The sequence below is a fragment of the Phyllobates terribilis genome, unplaced genomic scaffold, assembly GCF_046119375.1.
Source record: "Phyllobates terribilis strain yellow unplaced genomic scaffold, ASM4611937v1 Scaffold_2__4_contigs__length_985480577, whole genome shotgun sequence".
Lineage (NCBI taxonomy): Eukaryota > Metazoa > Chordata > Amphibia > Anura > Dendrobatidae > Phyllobates > Phyllobates terribilis.
In genome coordinates this window covers 451,030,343-451,050,816 of record NW_027362762.1, presented here as the reverse complement: position 1 = coordinate 451,050,816, position 20,474 = coordinate 451,030,343, and the positions used below count along the sequence as shown (strand labels likewise).

Below are 20,474 nucleotides of genomic sequence, written 5' to 3'. Positions count from 1 at the left end.
CTTTTATAAGTTTTCAGGAGGCATAACAAAAATGGCATGACACAAAGTGCTAAAAAAATCTGCTCCTGAATACTTATATTTTACAGAATACAAGCATTTACTAAACAGACCTGCCAGGAGAGCACATGGCTTGTGCATCCAGAGGCCAATTTTTGGTAGCCAGATTGTAAACTATGAAGCTCCAGTGCTATTTAGATTTTTTTTTAACGGATACCTAATAGAATAACCTAATACATTTAGTTGCAGTTCTTCTATTTTGTTAATGCTTGAACTGTCATTACAAGTTTTAGACTTAGTACCCCATTTTGACCCGTTTTTAATGTATTTTAAGCTTTTCCTGATGGAAGTTATTTTTTGTGCTTTTCCTTTTGTCTGTGGAATGAGCAGGACATGTACAAGGTAAATCTTATGCGGGTTTCCCCACTGTACTTATTTGGTGTAATTGTGTATGTAGGATTGTTATGTGGAAAAAAGGACATTTTCAGGTTTTAGAAATTAAGTTTAGAAAACTAGCGTGCTGTTAGTATTTCAGAAATCCAATATGGCAGTGAAAACTGTCCACAGCACACTTTATTTTTAAATCTGATATTGGTGGCAATATTTTTTTATGGCATGCATCGATGTCAGAAAATGTCATCTATAGTTTGCAAAAAAAAAACACCTTGCAATTCAGTGTTACTTATCTACTATTATTTAACATTAGTGTTAAGCGACAAAATAGTTACTAATTCTAGCATAGCTAGTGGTAATGTAGATTTGTATGTTTTTACATGTCCTCTTTTATGCATCCTTGCAGGAAGCTAAACTTACAGACCAGCTGCCACTCATAATTGTATGTGACCGCTTTGACTTTGTCCATGATCTTGTCCTGTATCTGTACAGAAATAATCTGCAGAAGTATATTGAGATCTACGTACAAAAGGTAAGGAATCTGTTTTGTAAATATTTGTGCGTTGTTTCTCTACTTGTCCTACTGTGCACTCTAGTATGTTTGTAATTGTTGGCTAAGTTTTTGGTTGAACTAGATCTCTGCAATATATTGTAGGTGATGGTAGTAATGAAAAATAATACTTCAGCTGCTTTGGTAACATCCATAAAATTTATTTTTCAGTTCTTTTTTTTTTTTTTTTTTTTTTTAAGATGAAAGGTACTCTCCGTTTGCTTTTATTTTGACCCTATCCCATGAAACTAAAAGTGAAAAGGATAAATAAGCCCCATGCTAAAGGCCCCGTCACACTAAGCGATGCTACAGCGATCCCGACAACGATACGACCTGTCAGGGATCGTTGCTGCGTCGCTATGTGGTCGCTGGTGAGATGTCAAACTGTCAGATCTTCCCAACGACGCAGCAACGATGCGGCGACCCATAACGATGCACGCCTATGTGTTTCTGAGTCGTTAACAAGGTCGTTGGTAAGGTGTCAAACACACCGATGCATGCTACCCAGAGGGACCTCAACGATCAAAGAAATGTCCAGACCATTCCGACACCACCAGCGATCTCACAGCAGGGGCCTGGTCGCTGCTAAGTGTCAAACGTAGCGAGATCGCTGCTGAGGTCACTGTTGCGTCACAAAACTTGTGACTCAGCAGCGATCTCGCTTAGTGTGACGGGGGCTTAAGGGTATTTTTTTTTTTTTTTTTTTAGGTGTGGGGATGTCTTCCACTTAAGAGCAATTCTGGGGACATGTCTGGCCAGTTGTGGTTTCCCCTGCAGACCCACTGGCTTTCATTTAAAAACTTAATATTTGTGAGATAGCCTTTGTAATTCTTATTTTAGGCATTGTCCACTTTTGGATTTAACACTGATTTTTTTTTTTTTTTTTTTTTTCTGGTAAGGTTAATCCTAGCCGATTGCCTGTGGTTATTGGTGGCTTGCTTGATGTTGATTGCTCTGAGGATGTGATCAAGAACCTCATCCTTGTGGTGAGGGGTCAGTTCTCCACTGATGAGCTTGTTGCTGAAGTTGAAAAAAGGAACCGGTAGGTGCCTAATATTCCCTTAGTGCATCATTCTACTGTTCTAGTGAGCCATTATTGGACTATTTACCCTATTTCACCATGTCTCCTAAATTAGTTTTTTATTTTTCCTAGGTTAAAGTTGCTTCTGCCATGGTTGGAGTCTAGGATCCATGAAGGGTGTGAGGAGCCAGCCACACACAATGCTTTGGCAAAGATTTACATTGACAGTAATAACAACCCGGAGCGTTTCCTTCGTGAAAATCCATATTACGACAGCCGTGTTGTTGGAAAGTATTGTGAAAAGAGAGACCCCCATCTAGCATGTGTGGCATACGAGAGGGGACAGTGTGACTTGGAGCTGATCAATGTATGTACTTCTAATCTGTGCAACCAAACTTATTGTTTGTCCCGTTGAAATTCTGTTACCGGTTTTTGTGTAAGGACTCCTTTAGTGTTTGTAGCCTCTTAGCAATTTTTTCTTTTTCTTTAGGTTTGCAATGAAAATTCACTTTTCAAAAGTCTGTCAAGATATTTGGTACGCCGAAAAGACCCTGAACTGTGGGCAAGTGTATTGCTGGAAAGCAATCCTTTCAGAAGGCCTCTTATTGATCAGGTATGTTCCATGACTGGTTAATGTCATATGGTGAGACCACAAGCATTTTTGCACCTTGAGCTTTTTGTTTTCTAAGTAAAGCAATGTTTTTACCTTCCAGGTTGTACAAACCGCATTGTCAGAAACTCAAGATCCAGAGGAAGTGTCTGTTACTGTAAAAGCTTTCATGACCGCAGACCTTCCTAATGAGCTCATTGAGCTATTGGAAAAGATTGTTTTGGATAATTCAGTATTCAGTGAACACAGGTACGTCTGGAAAGCATGCTTGATTAGAATACTGTAGAGCAGGGATGTCAAACTCTAATACACAGAGAACCAAAATTAAAAGCTTTGACAAAGTCACAGGCCAACCTCGATATTTCTTAAAAATTGGGGAATTTTTTTTTTTTTTTTTATAAAGTTTTTCCTTCTCAAATATGAACTTTTTCATATGAAAGATAACTTAAAGGAGTTGTGCTACGTACAAAGTACATTTTAAAAAATAGATTTTAAAAATAAAATATTGGAATAATATGTTATGGAAGAGCAGTAAAAGCATATGGCCCAATTTAAATATATAATAAAGTATAAAAAACCTTGGAATAATTCAGATAATAAAGTATGATGCAAACAAAAGTTCCCCCAAACAGCGTATGATATCCCCACATAGTGCTCCATACAGTATAACGGGGCCCCACATAGCGCCCCATATAGAAAAAAAATACTCACCTCTGCCCGTTCCCCCACTGGTCTGGTCTCTTCATGGTGTCTTTAGATCCTCTACATTTTGATAAAGCGGGCATATTGTAATGATGTCATTGCACTGAGTGGTCAAATGACGAGGGGAAATGATGGGAGAGACGTTCCCTCCTCCATCATTGCTTTCAACTATATCGGCATTTTAGTTGAAATTGCGATTCCGGACGGGGTCCTGCTTGGCGTCGAGGGCCAATTATACTTGGGGGACCCTCCCAATGTTGAGGGCCAAATGTACTCACCGTGCAGGCCAGAGTTTGACATATGTGCTGTAGAGACACCTTTTTGCTGCCAAGATTATCTGTGCAGTGGCAACAATATTAAGGTAGTGGCTACACATCGCAGTTTGTGGTTTAGATGTTGCAGCAGTAATGTGTAAGTGGCACAGGATCTCACATTGCATTTTTCACTAGCAATATCCGTACAATACATTTGAAGGCTCTGTACACTTTCACAACCAAATTTTAATTAAAAGCTTTTTTGTTTTTACAACTGTTCTACAAAATAAGGTTGGGTCTTCATATTGACATGTGACTGTGCGACATAAAAACACAATGTCACACTGCTACGTCGCAAGACTAAGGTCACCTTACATCCCCCAAGTGGCGTTGACCCAACAGCCGGAATCCAAGCCTGTTGGATTGGCACATGTCCATTTACTATGATTACTTGTCTTTGTGGCAGCAGGACATATGTTGCAGGACCAGAAGCATCTCTAGGGTAATAGATGGCAAACAAATTCTGTGATTTATAATTCCGCAGTCTTTTATTCTTTCATTTATCTGCTACCTTTTGGGTTAGCCAATAGTACCGGTCAGGTAGAAGGGGCTATAACTGCAGGTTCACACCACAGTTTGTTTGCTGGCTGTTATCCTAGAGACTTGCATAAAAGCTGTAGAAACAAATCAATGGGAAATGTTTTAAGTTTCATTCTTTTTGCAGTGTTAATTCTTCATTTTATTCGTAATGAGAAAATGTAATAACCAGTCTACGTAAGTGGGCATAACTTTTACTCTTAGAAATAGTTTATCTGTGTGATATTAACCTGAAGATTGGAATCTCGTCTACATCTTTGCAAAAATGTATTGACCAATAGTTTCAGGACTTGTGTTCTAGTGGTTCAGGACTGATAGTTTTTCAACTCCGGTGATGGATTTTTTTTTATTTTTTTTTTTTAAACCACATTGTATGTAAAACATTTAGTCAATCAAATTTACAAAGGTTGATCTAGTTTTGATCATCCACTTTTCCTCTACCAGAAATCTACAGAACTTGCTGATCCTAACTGCTATTAAAGCTGATCGTACCAGGGTTATGGAATATATAAATCGGCTGGATAATTATGATGCTCCAGACATTGCAAACATTGCCATCAGTAATGAGCTCTACGAGGAAGCCTTTGCCATTTTCAGAAAATTTGATGTGAACACTTCTGCCATCCAGGTTAGACAATACCTTTTATAACCTGTCTTAATGCCATGTGTGTCACTTGTGTTGAGTTTTGTAATGACAATATCTTATGTTTTAGGTTTTGATTGAGCACATTGGAAATTTGGACCGTGCTTATGAATTTGCTGAGCGTTGCAATGAGCCAGCCGTTTGGAGCCAACTGGCAAAGGCTCAGCTTCAGAAAGGAATGGTCAAAGAAGCAATTGACTCCTACATTAAAGCAGATGATCCTTCTTCTTACATGGAAGTCGTACAGGCTGCCAACGCTAGTGGTATGTTTGTGTTTAATGCTACTTAATATAGCTGACGTGTGAAACCTGCTTAATGGGTGTTGTACAGATAAAACAAATATTCCTAAATATGTTTAAGAATACGTTATGTAACCGATGTGCTGCAAATTTATCAGTTTCCTTATTTCGGAGATATCCCCTCTAATTTCTCAATTTCCATTTCAAAGAAAAGAGTTTCCTGTGGCAGCACGTCATTTATGCAGTTTGTGAAGGGAGCTGGCTAATTGCAAATGCCAATAGCCAAGCCAGCCTACTTCTCAGTCTTTGCACTTGGCTGTAGCAGAGAAGGGGCCTGGCTTAGCTATTGAAATGAGCCAACATCTGCCATGAATCATAGTAACTTTGTTGGTCTGTGAAAAGCCTAAGCCCCTCCTTGCTTGGCTCCGGCAACTTTTCAAAGAAGTTGCAAATCTAACAAAGTTACACAAGCCATTAAGAACTTACCCAGCCAATAGTATATTTAGTAAATGCTAAAACTAATTGATTTTATGTAGTAATCACTATGGTAAAGAAAGCTAAGGGGTTGTTGGGCTGTACAGCAGTAGTAATACAATAAAAATGTTTGTTTTTCATTAAAAGTGATGCATTATGTTTACATGATTTTTTTTTTTTTTTTATATTATCTTTAGGTAATTGGGAAGAACTTGTTAAATACCTGCAGATGGCCCGCAAGAAGGCAAGGGAATCCTATGTAGAAACAGAACTCATCTTTGCTCTTGCTAAAACCAACCGTCTCACAGAACTTGAAGAATTTATTAATGGACCAAACAATGCTCATATTCAACAAGTAAGGTTCATTTATGGCAAGTGTAAAAAGTTACTATTGTACAGCATAATCCTGGTAAAGGTGTTTAAAAACATGGAAGCATCCAAATTATTTAAGCTTATCGTGGAGGGATCCTTATTACATGTTTTGTAGCTGGGGCACAGTTCTCCAACCCACCCTTTCTCTGCAATTTAGCTCTATTGATTGGGGGATTATGGTGGCAAGTGCTGAATTCAGCTACAGCAACCTTCCCAGGGACTAGTTAGAATTTCACTTTATATTGATATATAGAGGGAAATCTTTTCTACATTGACTTCCATTCTAGTTAAGAATCAGACATACCTTTTCACTTGTTTTAGCTTTCTAAATTAAAACTAAAAGATGTCTTAGTGTTTTGACATGCTATCATCATAAAATTGAGTTTATGAAGTTTCATTTATCAAGCAGATTATTTTGTGGATTATATTGCCCCTTCCATGGTAATCCAGTGGGCTGGACTAGAGGCTAGTGTAGTATTAGCCTAAATCTGCATTTTTTTTTTTTTATGCGCATCAAGACCATTACTTAATTTACCATTCACATTTACTTTTCCTAATAGGTTGGTGACCGGTGTTATGATGAGAAAATGTATGATGCTGCCAAGCTTCTCTACAATAATGTCTCAAATTTTGGCCGGTTGGCATCCACATTAGTTCATCTGGGAGAATATCAAGCTGCTGTGGATGGAGCACGGAAGGCAAACAGCACGCGCACATGGAAGGAGGTGACACAAGCAGCTTTTAGCAGTTATGCCCCCCCCCAAAGTCATTTTTGAATATTTCATTACTTTTTTTTCTTTTACCAGGTCTGCTTTGCTTGTGTTGATGGTAAGGAATTCCGCCTTGCCCAAATGTGTGGTCTTCACATTGTGGTACATGCTGATGAGCTGGAGGAGCTAATTAACTACTATCAGGTAACTAGAGACATATATTATTTTTTTTCTGTTTATTTGTAGGCTATTAAAACTTGGATCTGAATTTACCTATTTTTGAAGGAAAGTGTCTTTAAACCTATTAAATTGTGTGTATATAAAAAAAAAAATTCTTCTCTGTTTAGGACCGTGGTTATTTTGAAGAGCTTATCACCATGCTTGAAGCCGCTCTGGGACTGGAGAGGGCACACATGGGCATGTTCACCGAGCTTGCCATTCTGTATTCTAAATTCAAGCCACAAAAAATGAGAGAGCACTTGGAGCTTTTCTGGTCCAGAGTCAACATTCCCAAGGTAAATCACATCAACTCGTGTACATGTAGATTAAAGCAAACTAGTATTGTTATATCACGTGTATGGTATGTACGTGTTTGTCTATATGTATATTTTATTATATACTCATTTTTTTACAGGTTCTCAGAGCAGCTGAGCAAGCTCACCTTTGGGCAGAGTTGGTGTTCCTTTATGATAAATATGAAGAGTATGATAATGCCATTATCACAATGATGAGCCACCCGACAGACGCATGGAAGGAAGGACAATTCAAAGATATTATCACCAAGGTAATACTTCCAAATTTGTATGCTGTGCATATTGAGCAAAAACTATTATCTGTAGGTGTTTGTGTAGGACTGAAGTCAGAGTAAATTATTAATACTGATTTATTTTTTATATCTGTGTGTTTTGATTTTTTTTTTTAAGGTGGCCAATGTGGAGTTGTATTACAGAGCAATACAGTTCTATTTGGAATTCAAGCCACTATTACTGAATGATCTCCTGATGGTATTATCTCCAAGACTGGACCATACCCGCGCTGTCAACTACTTTAGCAAGGTAAGCTCACACTATTGTTTGTTGTCTGGTCTGGACTAATTAGTGGTATAATAGTCCTTATTGTTTCTGTAATGCTTTTCTTTTCTTCTTTTTTTTAAATTAAAACTTGTTTTGTTTTTTTTTCCAAGGTGAAGCAGCTCCCTCTTGTAAAACCATACCTCCGCTCCGTGCAGAATCACAACAATAAATCCGTTAATGAGGCTCTTAACAACCTTTTCATAACAGAAGAGGACTACCAGGTAATTATTTTGCAGCATGTATCACTTTAATGCTACTTAATTATGTAGTGTTCCATTTGTTAGATTACTTTTCTTTCTCTTGCATTCTCTAGGCACTTCGTACATCTATAGATGCATATGACAACTTTGACAACATATCCCTTGCTCAACGTTTGGAGAAGCACGAGCTTATTGAATTTAGGAGGATTGCTGCATACCTATTCAAGGGTAATAACCGCTGGAAGCAGAGTGTGGAGCTCTGCAAGAAAGACCGGCTCTACAAGGTATATGGGAAGAATTGGCTTATTTTTTTCCTTAGTGCCATTGCAGACTTTATACAACTCGTATTAAATTTTAAATTTCCCAAAGATTTTAAAATCTACTTTGAGTAATTTCCTTTTTGTCCACTAGTCAGTGGTGAATACAAGGCAGTAATCAGATGTCATACATTCTAATCATAGCTAGATGGTCACTTGCTTTGTTTCAATCTGTTTTTTTTGTTAAAGGGGCTGTCCAAGGTGTGTGACTGCAGACTTGCATATACGACAGGCACGCTATGCATGTTGTGCTTATTCACAAGTCTGCAGTCCCAGAGCAACTGCATATTTTTTTGCCATACCTGAACAACCCCTTTAAGTAAAATGACCTGTGTTTCAGTGTCAGTAATGCTAAATATGTTGATGTTGTCTACCGTTTCTTCCAGGATGCTATGCAGTATGCCTCTGAATCCAAAGACACAGAGCTGGCAGAGGAACTTTTGCAATGGTTTTTGTTGGAAGAGAAGAAAGAGTGCTTTGCAGCTTGTCTCTTCACATGTTATGATCTACTGCGGCCAGATGTGGTCCTGGAAACTGCATGGAGGCACAATATTATGGACTTTGCCATGCCCTACTTCATTCAGGTCATGAGGGAATACTTAAGCAAGGTAAGAACTAATAGTGCTCAGTTTTAGAAGGTGCAGAAAGTCAAATGCAATATCCTAAATAAAGAACGTATAGGAATGGAACAGAAGCACGGTGTCCTATTCAATACATTTCCTATAAAAAAAAACACTTATGCACGTGTATGCCAGAGCGTTTGAGGTGCTCGGTCGTATAAGCTGTTCCAGTGTTGAATCCGCACCTGATTTTTGTCCTGCTATAGCAATTAGTTAATAGCTTTTCCAAGTTTTGTTCAGAAATATATTTTTTGTATTTTTGGCTATGGTACATCAGTATGATAAAGAATTATTCTAATTTACCTTTGAAGCAGTCTACTAATGCTATTCCATACAAACTACTCATGCCAGTTATGCTGTAACAAGGGGATTGGGGACTAATCAATGGGGATCACATCAATCTTAACAGGTATCACTAAATAAACAGGAGTAAATATTTGTGGGAAATACCTTTTAGAATGAATGCGTCGCCAAGGTTTGTGAGAATTGGCTTAGTATAATCGTGGTTTACAATAATCATCTTAGAAGTGTGCATGTAATAAAGGGGGTAGTCTACAAACTGCAGAAATGTAAAGAAAAACTCCTCACCTGTTAAACCTCCTGCCGATGCTCAAGCAGTCAATGCTGGTCTGAGTATATTTACCTAGAGGAATTTTGACACCCTTTTTCTGCAGTTCTGTTCCTCTTAAACTCTTGGACAACCTCTTGTATCTGCTTACACAGCAGCCAGGCATGCTACAGGATGGCTGATAAAAGGCCAAGCATTGAAAGGAGTCTGTCAACCCCAAAACGCTAATAGAGCTACTTAATACAGGTATGTGGGGTAGTTGACACCTATAAAAATCATACCTGTAGTATAGATTTTAGTGGTACAGTTGCCAGGAAAAAAAGTGTGTGTATGTAGGTGTGGCAAGGGTTCAGAGCACCATTGTGCCCCCTCAGTTTCTTTATCAGCGCCGCCTGAACGCTCTCATCTGCTCTGCATCTCCGCACAGGCTCCGCAGGAGCTCAGCTGCTCAGTATCATCGCAGGCTCTCATCGCTGGTTCTTGTCGGCCGCTGCCACTCTGTACTGTACTCCAAACAGGAGCCAGTGATAAGCGCTCACTGACACTGAGCCCAGCGTGCAGTAGTACAGAACTGCTGATTGAATTCGGGCATCACACGATGTCAATAAAGATCTTACAAAGTGCGAAGTTTGAAAATTGCTGGGGCAAATTATTATTTTTATGTCCGCTAGACCACTAAAATATTTACTACATGTATGAGTTTTATAGGGGCTAAGTTCTTTTTATATACCTGTGTAAGTGATTTAATTAGCATTTTTGGGGGTGACAGAGTTCCTTTTAAGGGTCCGACCCCCGTCGATCATGAGACTGGTGGATCCCAAAGTCATCTCTGTAAATAGGTCAGTACTGAGCTTGTGTGTCCATTGCTTCATCTCCAAGAGTGGTGGACGAACATGGTCACTACTGCTACATTCACACACCGGGTCGCTATGGGCCCGGGATCAGTGAAGGTGTCAGCAGTCGTCATTTGTCATCTATCCTCTGTTTATGGGATAGCCCTGTTAGAAATGGAGTACTTCTTCTGATGCTATTTTTTTTTTTTTTTTTTATCTATCCTGTATTTAAATATTGCAGTCATTCCACATTTTGTATAAAAAGATCTGGCCACCTAGGTAGCAGACAACAAATCTCAATGGCCCCAATTCATTAATAGCGGTGTACGAAATGGTAGCCTTAATGAGGGTCGTGCTCTGAATTCATTTAGAAGCACATGGCCCTGAATGAATTCGGCACAATTTCAGTGGTGTGTGCCTCACAAGAAATGTTACTCCAGTTGTGGACTGAAATAACATTTCTGGCATAAAAAAAATTTCCGCCACTTTTGAATAATTTGATGGGCGGACATAGCTACGACCTTTCCCACCCCAGCTCCAACCAGAGCCAAATTTTAAACTTTTTTTTTTTCTTCTTATTCCAGTATTCTGGCCTAAACCATTTAATCAATCGGAATAGCTATGGCTGCCTGTTGATAACTGTATCTGTGATTAATGCTGCTAGTAAGACACCATTTTGGCAATTATTTATTTTTTTTATTCCACCTCGCTGTAGGTTTCTAATTTGGTAATTGCCCGTTTGCGAATGGTTTTATACCAGGCATAGGTAAAATGGCAATTGAGTAGTATGAAACAAGTTCTTGTTTCATTGCGTATACAACTTTACTGAAGGGATTTAATAAAAAAAAAAAAAAAAAAATGAAAGGTATATTCAACGACAATTGCTAATTGCTGCATTTTGCGGTTCAGTTCCGAAGCTGAAGCCTCCTCCTTCCAGTATATAGATATGTTGAGTACGTAGATACCTGTGAGAAGATGGCCATTTATATAGTGCAGTCACCACAATCCATGCGTCTACACACCTGAATATGAATCCAGTTCTGGAGAACGCCTTTATTGTGTTACCAGGGTGAGAAATGGTAAAGTATCTGCTTACCAACCACAATACATTCCTCTAAAGGTCTTAGAATGGTTTCCTTTACTATTAACAGGGGGATGTACCTACGCACCTCTTTGGTCTCTAATGCACCCATGCCACCTCTAACTGTATACTGCTAGCAGATTTATTTGGATTTAAGCATCAGACACCGTGAAATCCATGCCTGTTACCTCTCCTGATCACCTTTCCATTTATTTTATTCTCTCTAACAGCCGCAGTTTTGTTTTGTTTCTTTGCTTATTCTTCCTTTTTGTTATGCTCAATGTGAAATTTGATTTTCTAAGCTGCACCCTCTGAATTCCTTTGCAGGTTGATGCAATAAAGGAAAAGGTGAAAGTTGATTCTTGTTTTCCGTCTTTAAACCTGGAAGACTAAGTCTAAAGAATCTGCATGCGTTTCCCCACACCACCTCCTTTCTTTTACTACTACAATTACTACTTTTTGCTGCTGCTGTCCTCTTTTTTTTTTTTCCACCTCTCCTCCCCCTCAAAAAAACACTCATTAAAGCCTCTGCTGGCCTTAAGAATACCAAGACTAAAATAGATAGAATTAGGTTGTTTCTAGTGTTTTGCTACTAATCGGCTAATATCAGGAAGACGTGAGGTATTGGTTCAGTTACTAATGTAAACCTGGTCACAAATCTGAAGGATGAGATGCATATGTCGTGTGCAGTATCGGCTCGCACCACTAGGTGGCTGACTCCTTAACTGGTACAACCCAAGTAAGGTTTATGCTATAGGAGTAGAGAATTGGTGCAATAAGGAATACCATTTTACCTAGATATCTATATTTCACAAAATGTCCAATTTTTTTTCTAGAATATTTTATATTTGGGACTCAATATTGGTGCTTTTTTAACATAGTACATCAATTGCCAGCATTATTTTGCCTAAATGTAGCTTATATGCACATCCTTCAGATTTTCCAATTTTTTTTCTTAATTTTAATAAATCTTAACTGTGATCCAGTTTTTGGTTCTTATTTTTGAAATACTGATTTTCTGCAGTAGCCAAAACTAAGGCCACAGAAGTGAATCCTCTTGTGTCCAGATCTTTTGGTGTCTGGGTCCATTGCCCAAGTATTATAGTTTCTTGAAAATTTTCATATATATAACTTTTTTAAAAGCAGTTCGAAGATTACTGTTCTCGTTCTGTCTTTGGGTGTTTTGGCTAAAACTGTTTGCTGTGCTTAAATCGCACTGCCCCCATAGAAGTATTTTTGAGATTCTAGTTGATCAAATTGTAGACTGAAAATCTTTGTAATACTTTCAGGCCATTTTTCCATGTGCGGAAAATGTTGTGGTGTTTGCACCAAGATATGCAATAGCAGTCTGCAGTGATTGCATTGCGTTTTTATTGCTTTGTGTTATTTTTTATTTTATTTTTTTCCTGCATCCAGGTGCAGATTTGATGCAGTGGGGGTTTTTTATGCGTTTTTAATGCTGAAACACTGGGATTTCACACTTAAAAATGCAATTGCATTTTTTTCCATGCGATTTTTCTGTTTCCTCATAAAAGCAACAAAAAGGCAACAAAGACTGCACAGTTTTGCGACATTTTTAAACACAGTGGGTATGAGTTTTCATTCAATCACATCCACTTTGCTTGAACCATTAAATGCAGATTTTCTGCACAAAAAAAAATGCAGGGTTTACGCTACATGGGAACATGGCCTTATCGTGTTTTTTTTGGCATGCGGTCTGACACCATAGGAATAATCCACTGGGCTCTGGAAATCTAGCAGGGGAATATCCTTCTGTGCCTGATCTAAAGCAATGTAGTGTGAGCGTGTGTGTTTGTGTGAAAACAAACCAGGTAATTGAACTGCAGTGGTGTTGCACTATTGGAGAGCAGCATGAGTTTGACAGCCTTTGCCAGTGCATCGCCATGTTCTTGAGATGATAGCGCAAGCATTGCTGTTGGCTGCGTTTTGTCAGGAGCCCGTATGGCCACCTCCATTTTCAGAATCCACTCCTTGCTTCAGTTCTGTTGCCGTTTCTTTTCATGCACACATTTTACACTTAATACGCAAATGGCGTTAAATGCATGTTTCCAGAGGAGTTCTTCTTTTTAACTTTTTTGCAATGTGCTGCTGCTTCTGTGGAAAAGCCTTTCATAGCAGGTCTGTCTACACTGAGCTGGAGTTTACATGGATGACACGAGGCGCCAGGGCAGAGTAGGCATAGCAGTGGCATCCCTGTAAGCGCGCATGGTTGCAATCCAACGCCTTTATGCCTTTTCCCTGTACAATTACTGCCGGTCTTATGTGAGTCGCTTGCGACATGCTTTGCCATTCGGCCCCATCCAGAAGTCATGGTGGGCTACAGGAGAGATTACATACAAAAGAATTTAAAGATCTATTGCTATGTGAGTTTAGGGGAAAACACTAAGAAGCTAATAGAATATGCTGAGAATAAAAGTATAAAATTACACTGTGAAAACAAACGTCGGTAGTCACAATTGTATTTTATCTCTTCCCATGTCTGTCTTTTTGGATTGCATTAAATATGGTTAGCAATATGAAGGTATTGAAGGCTTGATATTCATAATGTGATATATAAAAGCCTGTTTCCATAGGTAGGTGATGTCTGCAATCCTAGGAGCATATGGTAATATTCACACCTTAGCTTGCATCGTATGCGTAACTGTCTACTCGTGTTTCGGGTGTAGAAGTAGATTGTTTTGGCCATATCGGAGCTGATTTTGTTTGCCTTCCCTTAGTTTGGCCATGGTGGTTAAATGGCATGATTAACACCGTAACACTACATCATTGCATGTGTAGCAGTGCTTTGCCTGCATTAAGAGCAGGACCACGTGCACAAATTGTTTAGGTGGTGTCTTCCAGGCTGTTATGATCAGAAGTCTTCAGTACTCCTGTTCTGACACTAGCATGTCAGGCGTCTAGGAAGATATATTCGAAATCCCAGAGTGCCTCATCTATACAGACTTCCCAAACGGAGGCCCCGTATATTAACCCTTAAACGGTACCTGGGCACTCTGCAGCAGTTGCCGATTTAGCTTCATATTGTGGATCACAGAGGAGGACATGTGAGGGATGATCAGACAGAATGAAGAATGTTGGCTATAAATGGAGGTCAGGGGACATTTTTATACTTTTATATATATTCCACATTTATTTTAACCCTTTTTCTATAGCCTAATATTTAGTGTTAGACTTTGAGTCTGGAACTAATGTGAATGACCTGCATGCTGATTTAAGCATTGCTTGAGTTTAGGATGTTCGTTCTTGTAACCTCATATGGTGCATCATATTGCTGTCATGAGACAGAGCAGAAGTCTTAAAAACTGCTATTCGTGAAATATGGCTTTGGAATGAAGACGTGAAGACCTATTGCAAGTTACAACTTGGGCCATGATGTCATTGCTCCATTTTAATGTGGTTACCGAGAATATCGCTCAGGGCTGGCCCGTTTACATCTCCACTAGTCATTCTATATAGACTTGCTAACACAATAATTCATATGTTTCTCTGATGTGCATTTATCGTGACTGCTCATAACTAAATCCTGAATTTTTTGTCTGTGGCTCAATTTTGCTGATGGCATAACACACAAATTGTGTGTATGTATACAAATCTTTTCCTAAAATATATCTGAATATTAAGGCTTTTCCACTTTTTTTTAGTCTTTATTATTATAGGATCCTCAGTTTTATATCTTATGGTGATGTCGTTGATTAATATGATTTCCTATACTGTTTTAAAGGTTGACAAACTGGATGCATCTGAATCCCTTAGAAAAGAGGAGGAACAAGCTACAGAAACGCAGCCTATTGTCTATGGTAATTTCTAATTTAACTTTTCACATGAGCTGCATGCTGATTACTATACAGACTACTGTTTTTCTAATAGCAGAGAAGTATTAATGTTGTATATACACCTTTTGGCTCTCATTTTCTGAGCAGCGGTAAAGCTAGCCATCATACATTGCTAAATCTGTAACTGACAGCATGTGAACCCCTTAAAGGAATACTTATTAGATGAAAGTCCCATTGAAACGCATGAACACGTGGTCAAGTTAAGCTCTCAGGTGTAAGAGAAAGTTGGTTGAGATGGTTGTCAGCCGAATTAATGTGCACCTGACTGCTACCTAGTGTGTACCTAGTGTACTGTCTATTGTTTATATCGTGGTTTTTGTGTTAAAGGTAATCTATCAGCAGTTTTTTGCTATTTAATCTCAGCACAGCATAATATTGGGCTAGCAGTTCTGATTCCAGGGGATGTGTCACTTGCTAGGCTCTGTGCTGTAGTTTCAAAACAATCAGTGTTTTATCAGCAGGCGGTTATCACTTCCTGACTAGGTCTTGCATGCCAGGCAGTCAGGCTAATCTGTATAACCCCTTCTACACTCCTGAATAGCATCTTACTGACAATGTACACAGGAAGCTGTCAGTCAGTGTTGTGGACAGGGTTATACACAGCTCAGCATTCTGAGCATTGCTACATCTACAACAGAGAAAACGGGGACTATCAAAACTACGACAACCAGTCCAGTAAGTGATACATCATTGGAACCAGGTGCTCTTTCCCTATAATTATGCTGCTCTCAGATTACGTAGCAAAAACTTGATGACTGTATCCCTTTGAATGTATAGGGAACTGGTCAACTGATTGATTCTGCCTAAACTGTGAGCAACATGAAACAGATCCTGGCTGCATGATTGCAACGAGTTATATTTTTCTCTGAAACGCTCCAGTGTATTAGAAAAAATTATATAGTTCGAAAACCAGCCAGGCACCACGGGCAGAGACAAAACTAGTCCGGCGCTGTACCCTGTTGGCTTGTCCCAGCGTCACTCTAGGTGATTGACCTTTTTGGCAGTGTTTTGATCTTGGGGTTTAGTTTCCTTATTACATTCTATATTTTAACATTTTTTTTAAATCTTCTAATTTTCACACTGACCATTGGGACTTTTTCAGTCTTTAACTTGCTGTTTCAGGAAACAACACTTGCACATTGGCCACAATGAACAGGCTCTGTTTATTTTATTTTTATTGACATCTCTAATAAGCATGTGCAAAGATCATTATGAAGGAGAGACGGGGGCCATTGTAATCCTGCCTTTGCTGAAAAAGAACCTGCTGAAAACTTTCCTAAAGGATAACAAGTTGGAGCCTGTTATAGCCCCAGTAGGCTGTGTGTAAATTGCATGATTACTACGGCTGCGTATCCACTATGCGTTTTTCAAGCGTTTTTGCCGCGGAATTTCTGCAGCGAAAACGCTTAAAAAAATGCTTGGTAATATGTGCCCCCATGGTCCCCAGTGATAATCCGCATGTGCTGTGCACATGCTGCGGAAATTTTTGCTGCGGATTATCATTGCGGAAAAATAAACAGCATGTCCATTAATTTTGCGGACACGCAGCGTAATTGCCGCCATTGACTTGGATTGAATCGCATAATATCCGCATGACTACATGTGCACATGCGGATATTAAGCAATTCGATGTGCGTATATACCCGGGTCTGGAGAAGAGGAGACTCTCCTCTAGACCCGGATACCATAGTACCTGTAAAAAAAAACTTAAAAAAAAAAAAAAAATTATACTCACCTTCTGATGGCCCGCGGTCTTTTCTCTGCCGCTTCTGGTCTCTTGTACGGCTCGAGGTGGTGTGAAAGGACCTGCCATGACATCATTTAATCATGTGACAGGTCACGCGACCGCTGATTTAGTTGGGTTTTTTACATTTTTTTTACCTTTTTTTTTTTTTTCAACTATTAACTTGGTCACACTATATAAATCCATGCCGGTTGCATGGATTTATATAGTGTGACCAAGTTGTCAAGCACTTTTCAAGTGATGCTAAAATTGCTTGGAAAGCGCTTGTCAACCCGCATGCGGAAATGCATGTGAAGAACGCTTCACATTCGCATGTCCCTGGCAGGAAAAATGCATGTACAATCCGCATGTACAATCCGCATGTGTTTTTCCTGCCAGGGAGATGCAGCATTTCTGCATCGTGGGCACATAGCCTAATTTTTGTCTTTTAATAAAGATAGTTATATGAAGTGGACATTGCCAAGCTTTTTTAACTACACATAACAAAAAAACCTTATTTAAACAATAGACAATTTTCTGATGCTTGCTTCCCTTACAGCATGACGAGGTTTCTCTATTAAATCTCTGTACCCCTGAGACCAGATAAGCAGAACTAAAAGGAAATTATTGCTGACATTTTTGTTTTTTTTCTTTGAGTCTTAATGACTTGTTCTGATGTAACCTTTGTCGTGGTGTTTTTTTTTTTTCAGGTCAGCCCCAGTTGATGCTGACAGCAGGACCCAGTGTCCCAGTACCTCCACAAGCAGCATTTGGCTATGGTTATACCGCACCTGCCTATGGGCAGCCCCAACCAGGATTTGGATATAGCATGTAAAAAAAAAAAGGGTTGGAATCTCTGAACCTGGGCTATTTTCTTACTGAAACTCCACCGTCCCTCTTCCGCCTACTGTCCCATAGCAGGGAAAAGCTGCAGAAATTGGCATCGTATTCTTTAATCCTTTTTTTTTTTTTTTTTTTTTTTCCATGAAGGACAATTTATTTTTTACAGTGTATTTGGATCACACTTCCCTTAATTATTTTTCTTCACATTCCATAATCTACAAAATTACAATCTTGTATGTTAGTTGCTTTTTTTTATCTTGGCTTTGTGGTTTTGTTTTGTTTTTTTCTTCTTTTATTTGTTTTTATGAGCGTTTCTTGTAACACTTTTAGTAGTTGGGGCTCCATGTGGTGCAGCAGCTTCAGCTGTTAGAGAGGTTAACACAACTCTCAATCCCTTACAGGACCTGCAATACATGACCTAAAACAAAAAAAAAATGAAATGTAAAAACAGTTGTAGAGACACTGTCCGGCAGCCAAGGGGTTAATTATGCTAACAGTCTGTTGTGAAGAATCTGATTTGCACTCTTAGTGTTAGAAAAGTTAATATTGACTCTCAGAATTGATGTCTGTAAGCAGCTTATGTACTGTCTTATCTAAATGCATATAAATCTACTTGTATATTCTGAAGAAAAAAAAAAGAAAATGTTTCTATTTCCACATGCAAGACTGCCGATGACAAAAGAACACTAATCTACATATTCTATACCACTTTTGTTGTGTGACTCTATTAATTTTAGCAACATACCAGACAATTCTGCTTAAGAGGAAAAAACCCATCCATGGCGTAAGGGAATATTCAGTTGCGCATATAGATAATGCTAGCGTGTGTAGCTCACTCCATGATGAACAGATGGCCCTATGTCGTGCTGTATCCTGTGCTTTTTTTGTGGGACCTTTTCATTCAGGAACAAAGAAGGCGCCATAATTCCAGTCTGTGTTCCCTTCTCCTGCCCCCGAGGTTTCTGTATGTTGGATATTGTGGTGTTCTTAGGTCACTGTTTTGAGTGTACAGATGAGAGACTTTAAGCAACAACAACTATAAATGCTGTTCGGTTTTGTTTGTGCAATTTGAGATGACAGATTTAAAAGAAAAAAAAAAAATAAGTAAATGAAATAAAAATACTGAACTGTGGACATATTATACAATATGAGTTTCGGTTTTTGTTTTTTTTTGTCTTTATTTAACCCCGCAATTTTTCTGTACTTAAAAAGCTTGGTTCTGCCCATGACTGAAACCCTTGAAAATTGGAATGTTGTCTAGTAATAAATGAATCCTGCAGTTTTCACAATGTTTGAGCCTCACATTGGTTTGACACTTAAGCCCCCCATACACAATAGATAACACTTGTCTGATAATTCGGCGGACCCCTGTCTGTCTCCGACTACCACACACACAGGAGCGCCCTGCTCAGTCAACCGTTCGTGTTCTTAGAGAGAAATCTGCTGCCAGACTTCCCTGGCGATAGCTTATTTCAAGGAAAACAAAAGGATCGGACATGCTAGATTCTTCTTTCCTGACATCTTGCCAGGTGAGATCTGGAGGCCTGCATACATATTAGACTGTTGGTCAATCCTGATGCTATCGGTGGTTTCAGCCAATGATTGTCTAATGTGTAAGGGCCTTTACTGTCCTGTATAGCTCACTTTTCAGTGGTCAGGTTTTTTATACCTATGGGACTTCAGGCATCTGACATTTTGCCTGCCTCATAAGGCTGGGGCCACACAAACCATTTGTATGTATTCTTGTGGACTGCAAGTGTAGCTATTAGAATGGTTACGAATATAAAAAAAAAAAAAGTGGGCAATAAAATTATTTTTTTTATATATTTGCAAATTGTTCAGTTTGCATCGATTTTAGATCTTTTGAGGATTCGTTCACTCTTGTTTGGATTTTCCGTTTGACTGTTCTGTTTTTCAGAATTCAGTACAACAGATCCGTTTTGGACATGAATTCCATTGGTCTGTTCCCTTCTTAGGAACAAATGAACATCCAAACACAAGTGTGAACATAGCCTTAGTCTCCATCTTTCTTGTTCTTTAGACAACTGGGACTGACAAGCTTCTACCAATCCATACATGATTATTAAACACTGATGCAGCCACAGTGGAGGTGAATAGTCTGGCGGTGTAAGCCATTTCACTAAATAACTGCACTCATTTTTCAGATTGAAGCTGCATTTACACCCAGCACACTTGCATGCGGCCAAAAACCGCAACGGCTCAGCTGTCGGTATTGCAGTATATAGTGTACGTGATTGGACGATCAGTTTCAAGTCCCCAAAAGAAGCTAGCAAAAAAAGTTTGAATCACCCTCCATTTTAGAACAATACATATTTGGTATCGCCAAGTTCATAAGTCTGTTCTGTCAAAATGTAAAACGAATTAACCCAATTGGTAAACAGTAATGAGAGAAATCAAAAAACTCTTAATTGCAATTTTTTTTTAACAAACTTTTGACATTTTTTCACCACTTAAATAAACAAAGAAATATATTTAGATTTGTGTGTTTTGTATCTCTGTAATCTTACTGACCTATAGAACCAGGGTTCCAGGCCATTTTTACTGCACCATGAACACCATGAAAAAAATCCCCCCCCCCAAAAAATTGCATGTTTTTCACAATTTCATTTATTTAGCACATGATACAGTAAAATGAATGGTTCATTCAAAAGTACAAGTCTGAAAAATATAAAATGTATAGGTTTTGGAAGAAGAGGAAAAAAAAATAAAGGCGGAAAAATTAAAAATTGCCCTGTCCTGATGGGGTTAAACCCCCCTCACGTCTATCGGTGGGTTTGGC

At 38.8% G+C, this 20,474-nt stretch overlaps 1 protein-coding gene across 4 annotated transcripts in view; it reads left to right on the top strand.

Moving 5' to 3' along the window:
* Nucleotides 1-18,963, top strand: part of CLTC (clathrin heavy chain) — a 69,882-nt gene extending 50,919 nt beyond the window's left edge. For 2 of the 4 annotated variants that reach the window (XM_073665593.1, XM_073665591.1), the window contains 19 exons: nt 797-922; nt 1,840-1,982; nt 2,094-2,328; nt 2,452-2,574; nt 2,675-2,820; nt 4,569-4,752; nt 4,838-5,030; nt 5,678-5,835; nt 6,413-6,577; nt 6,659-6,766; nt 6,910-7,077; nt 7,197-7,346; nt 7,486-7,617; nt 7,746-7,856; nt 7,949-8,119; nt 8,539-8,760; nt 11,582-11,602; nt 14,997-15,072; nt 17,542-18,963. In XM_073665593.1, coding sequence (XP_073521694.1) covers nt 797-922; nt 1,840-1,982; nt 2,094-2,328; nt 2,452-2,574; nt 2,675-2,820; nt 4,569-4,752; nt 4,838-5,030; nt 5,678-5,835; nt 6,413-6,577; nt 6,659-6,766; nt 6,910-7,077; nt 7,197-7,346; nt 7,486-7,617; nt 7,746-7,856; nt 7,949-8,119; nt 8,539-8,760; nt 11,582-11,602; nt 14,997-15,072; nt 17,542-17,666 — 2,757 coding nt within the window. In that variant the 3' untranslated portion in view covers nt 17,667-18,963. The remainder of the gene's footprint in view (nt 1-796; nt 923-1,839; nt 1,983-2,093; nt 2,329-2,451; nt 2,575-2,674; nt 2,821-4,568; nt 4,753-4,837; nt 5,031-5,677; nt 5,836-6,412; nt 6,578-6,658; nt 6,767-6,909; nt 7,078-7,196; nt 7,347-7,485; nt 7,618-7,745; nt 7,857-7,948; nt 8,120-8,538; nt 8,761-11,581; nt 11,603-14,996; nt 15,073-17,541) is intronic. The other 2 variants (XM_073665594.1, XM_073665592.1) reach the window with 1 other exon arrangement.
* Nucleotides 18,964-20,474: the final 1,511 nt, after the last annotated feature.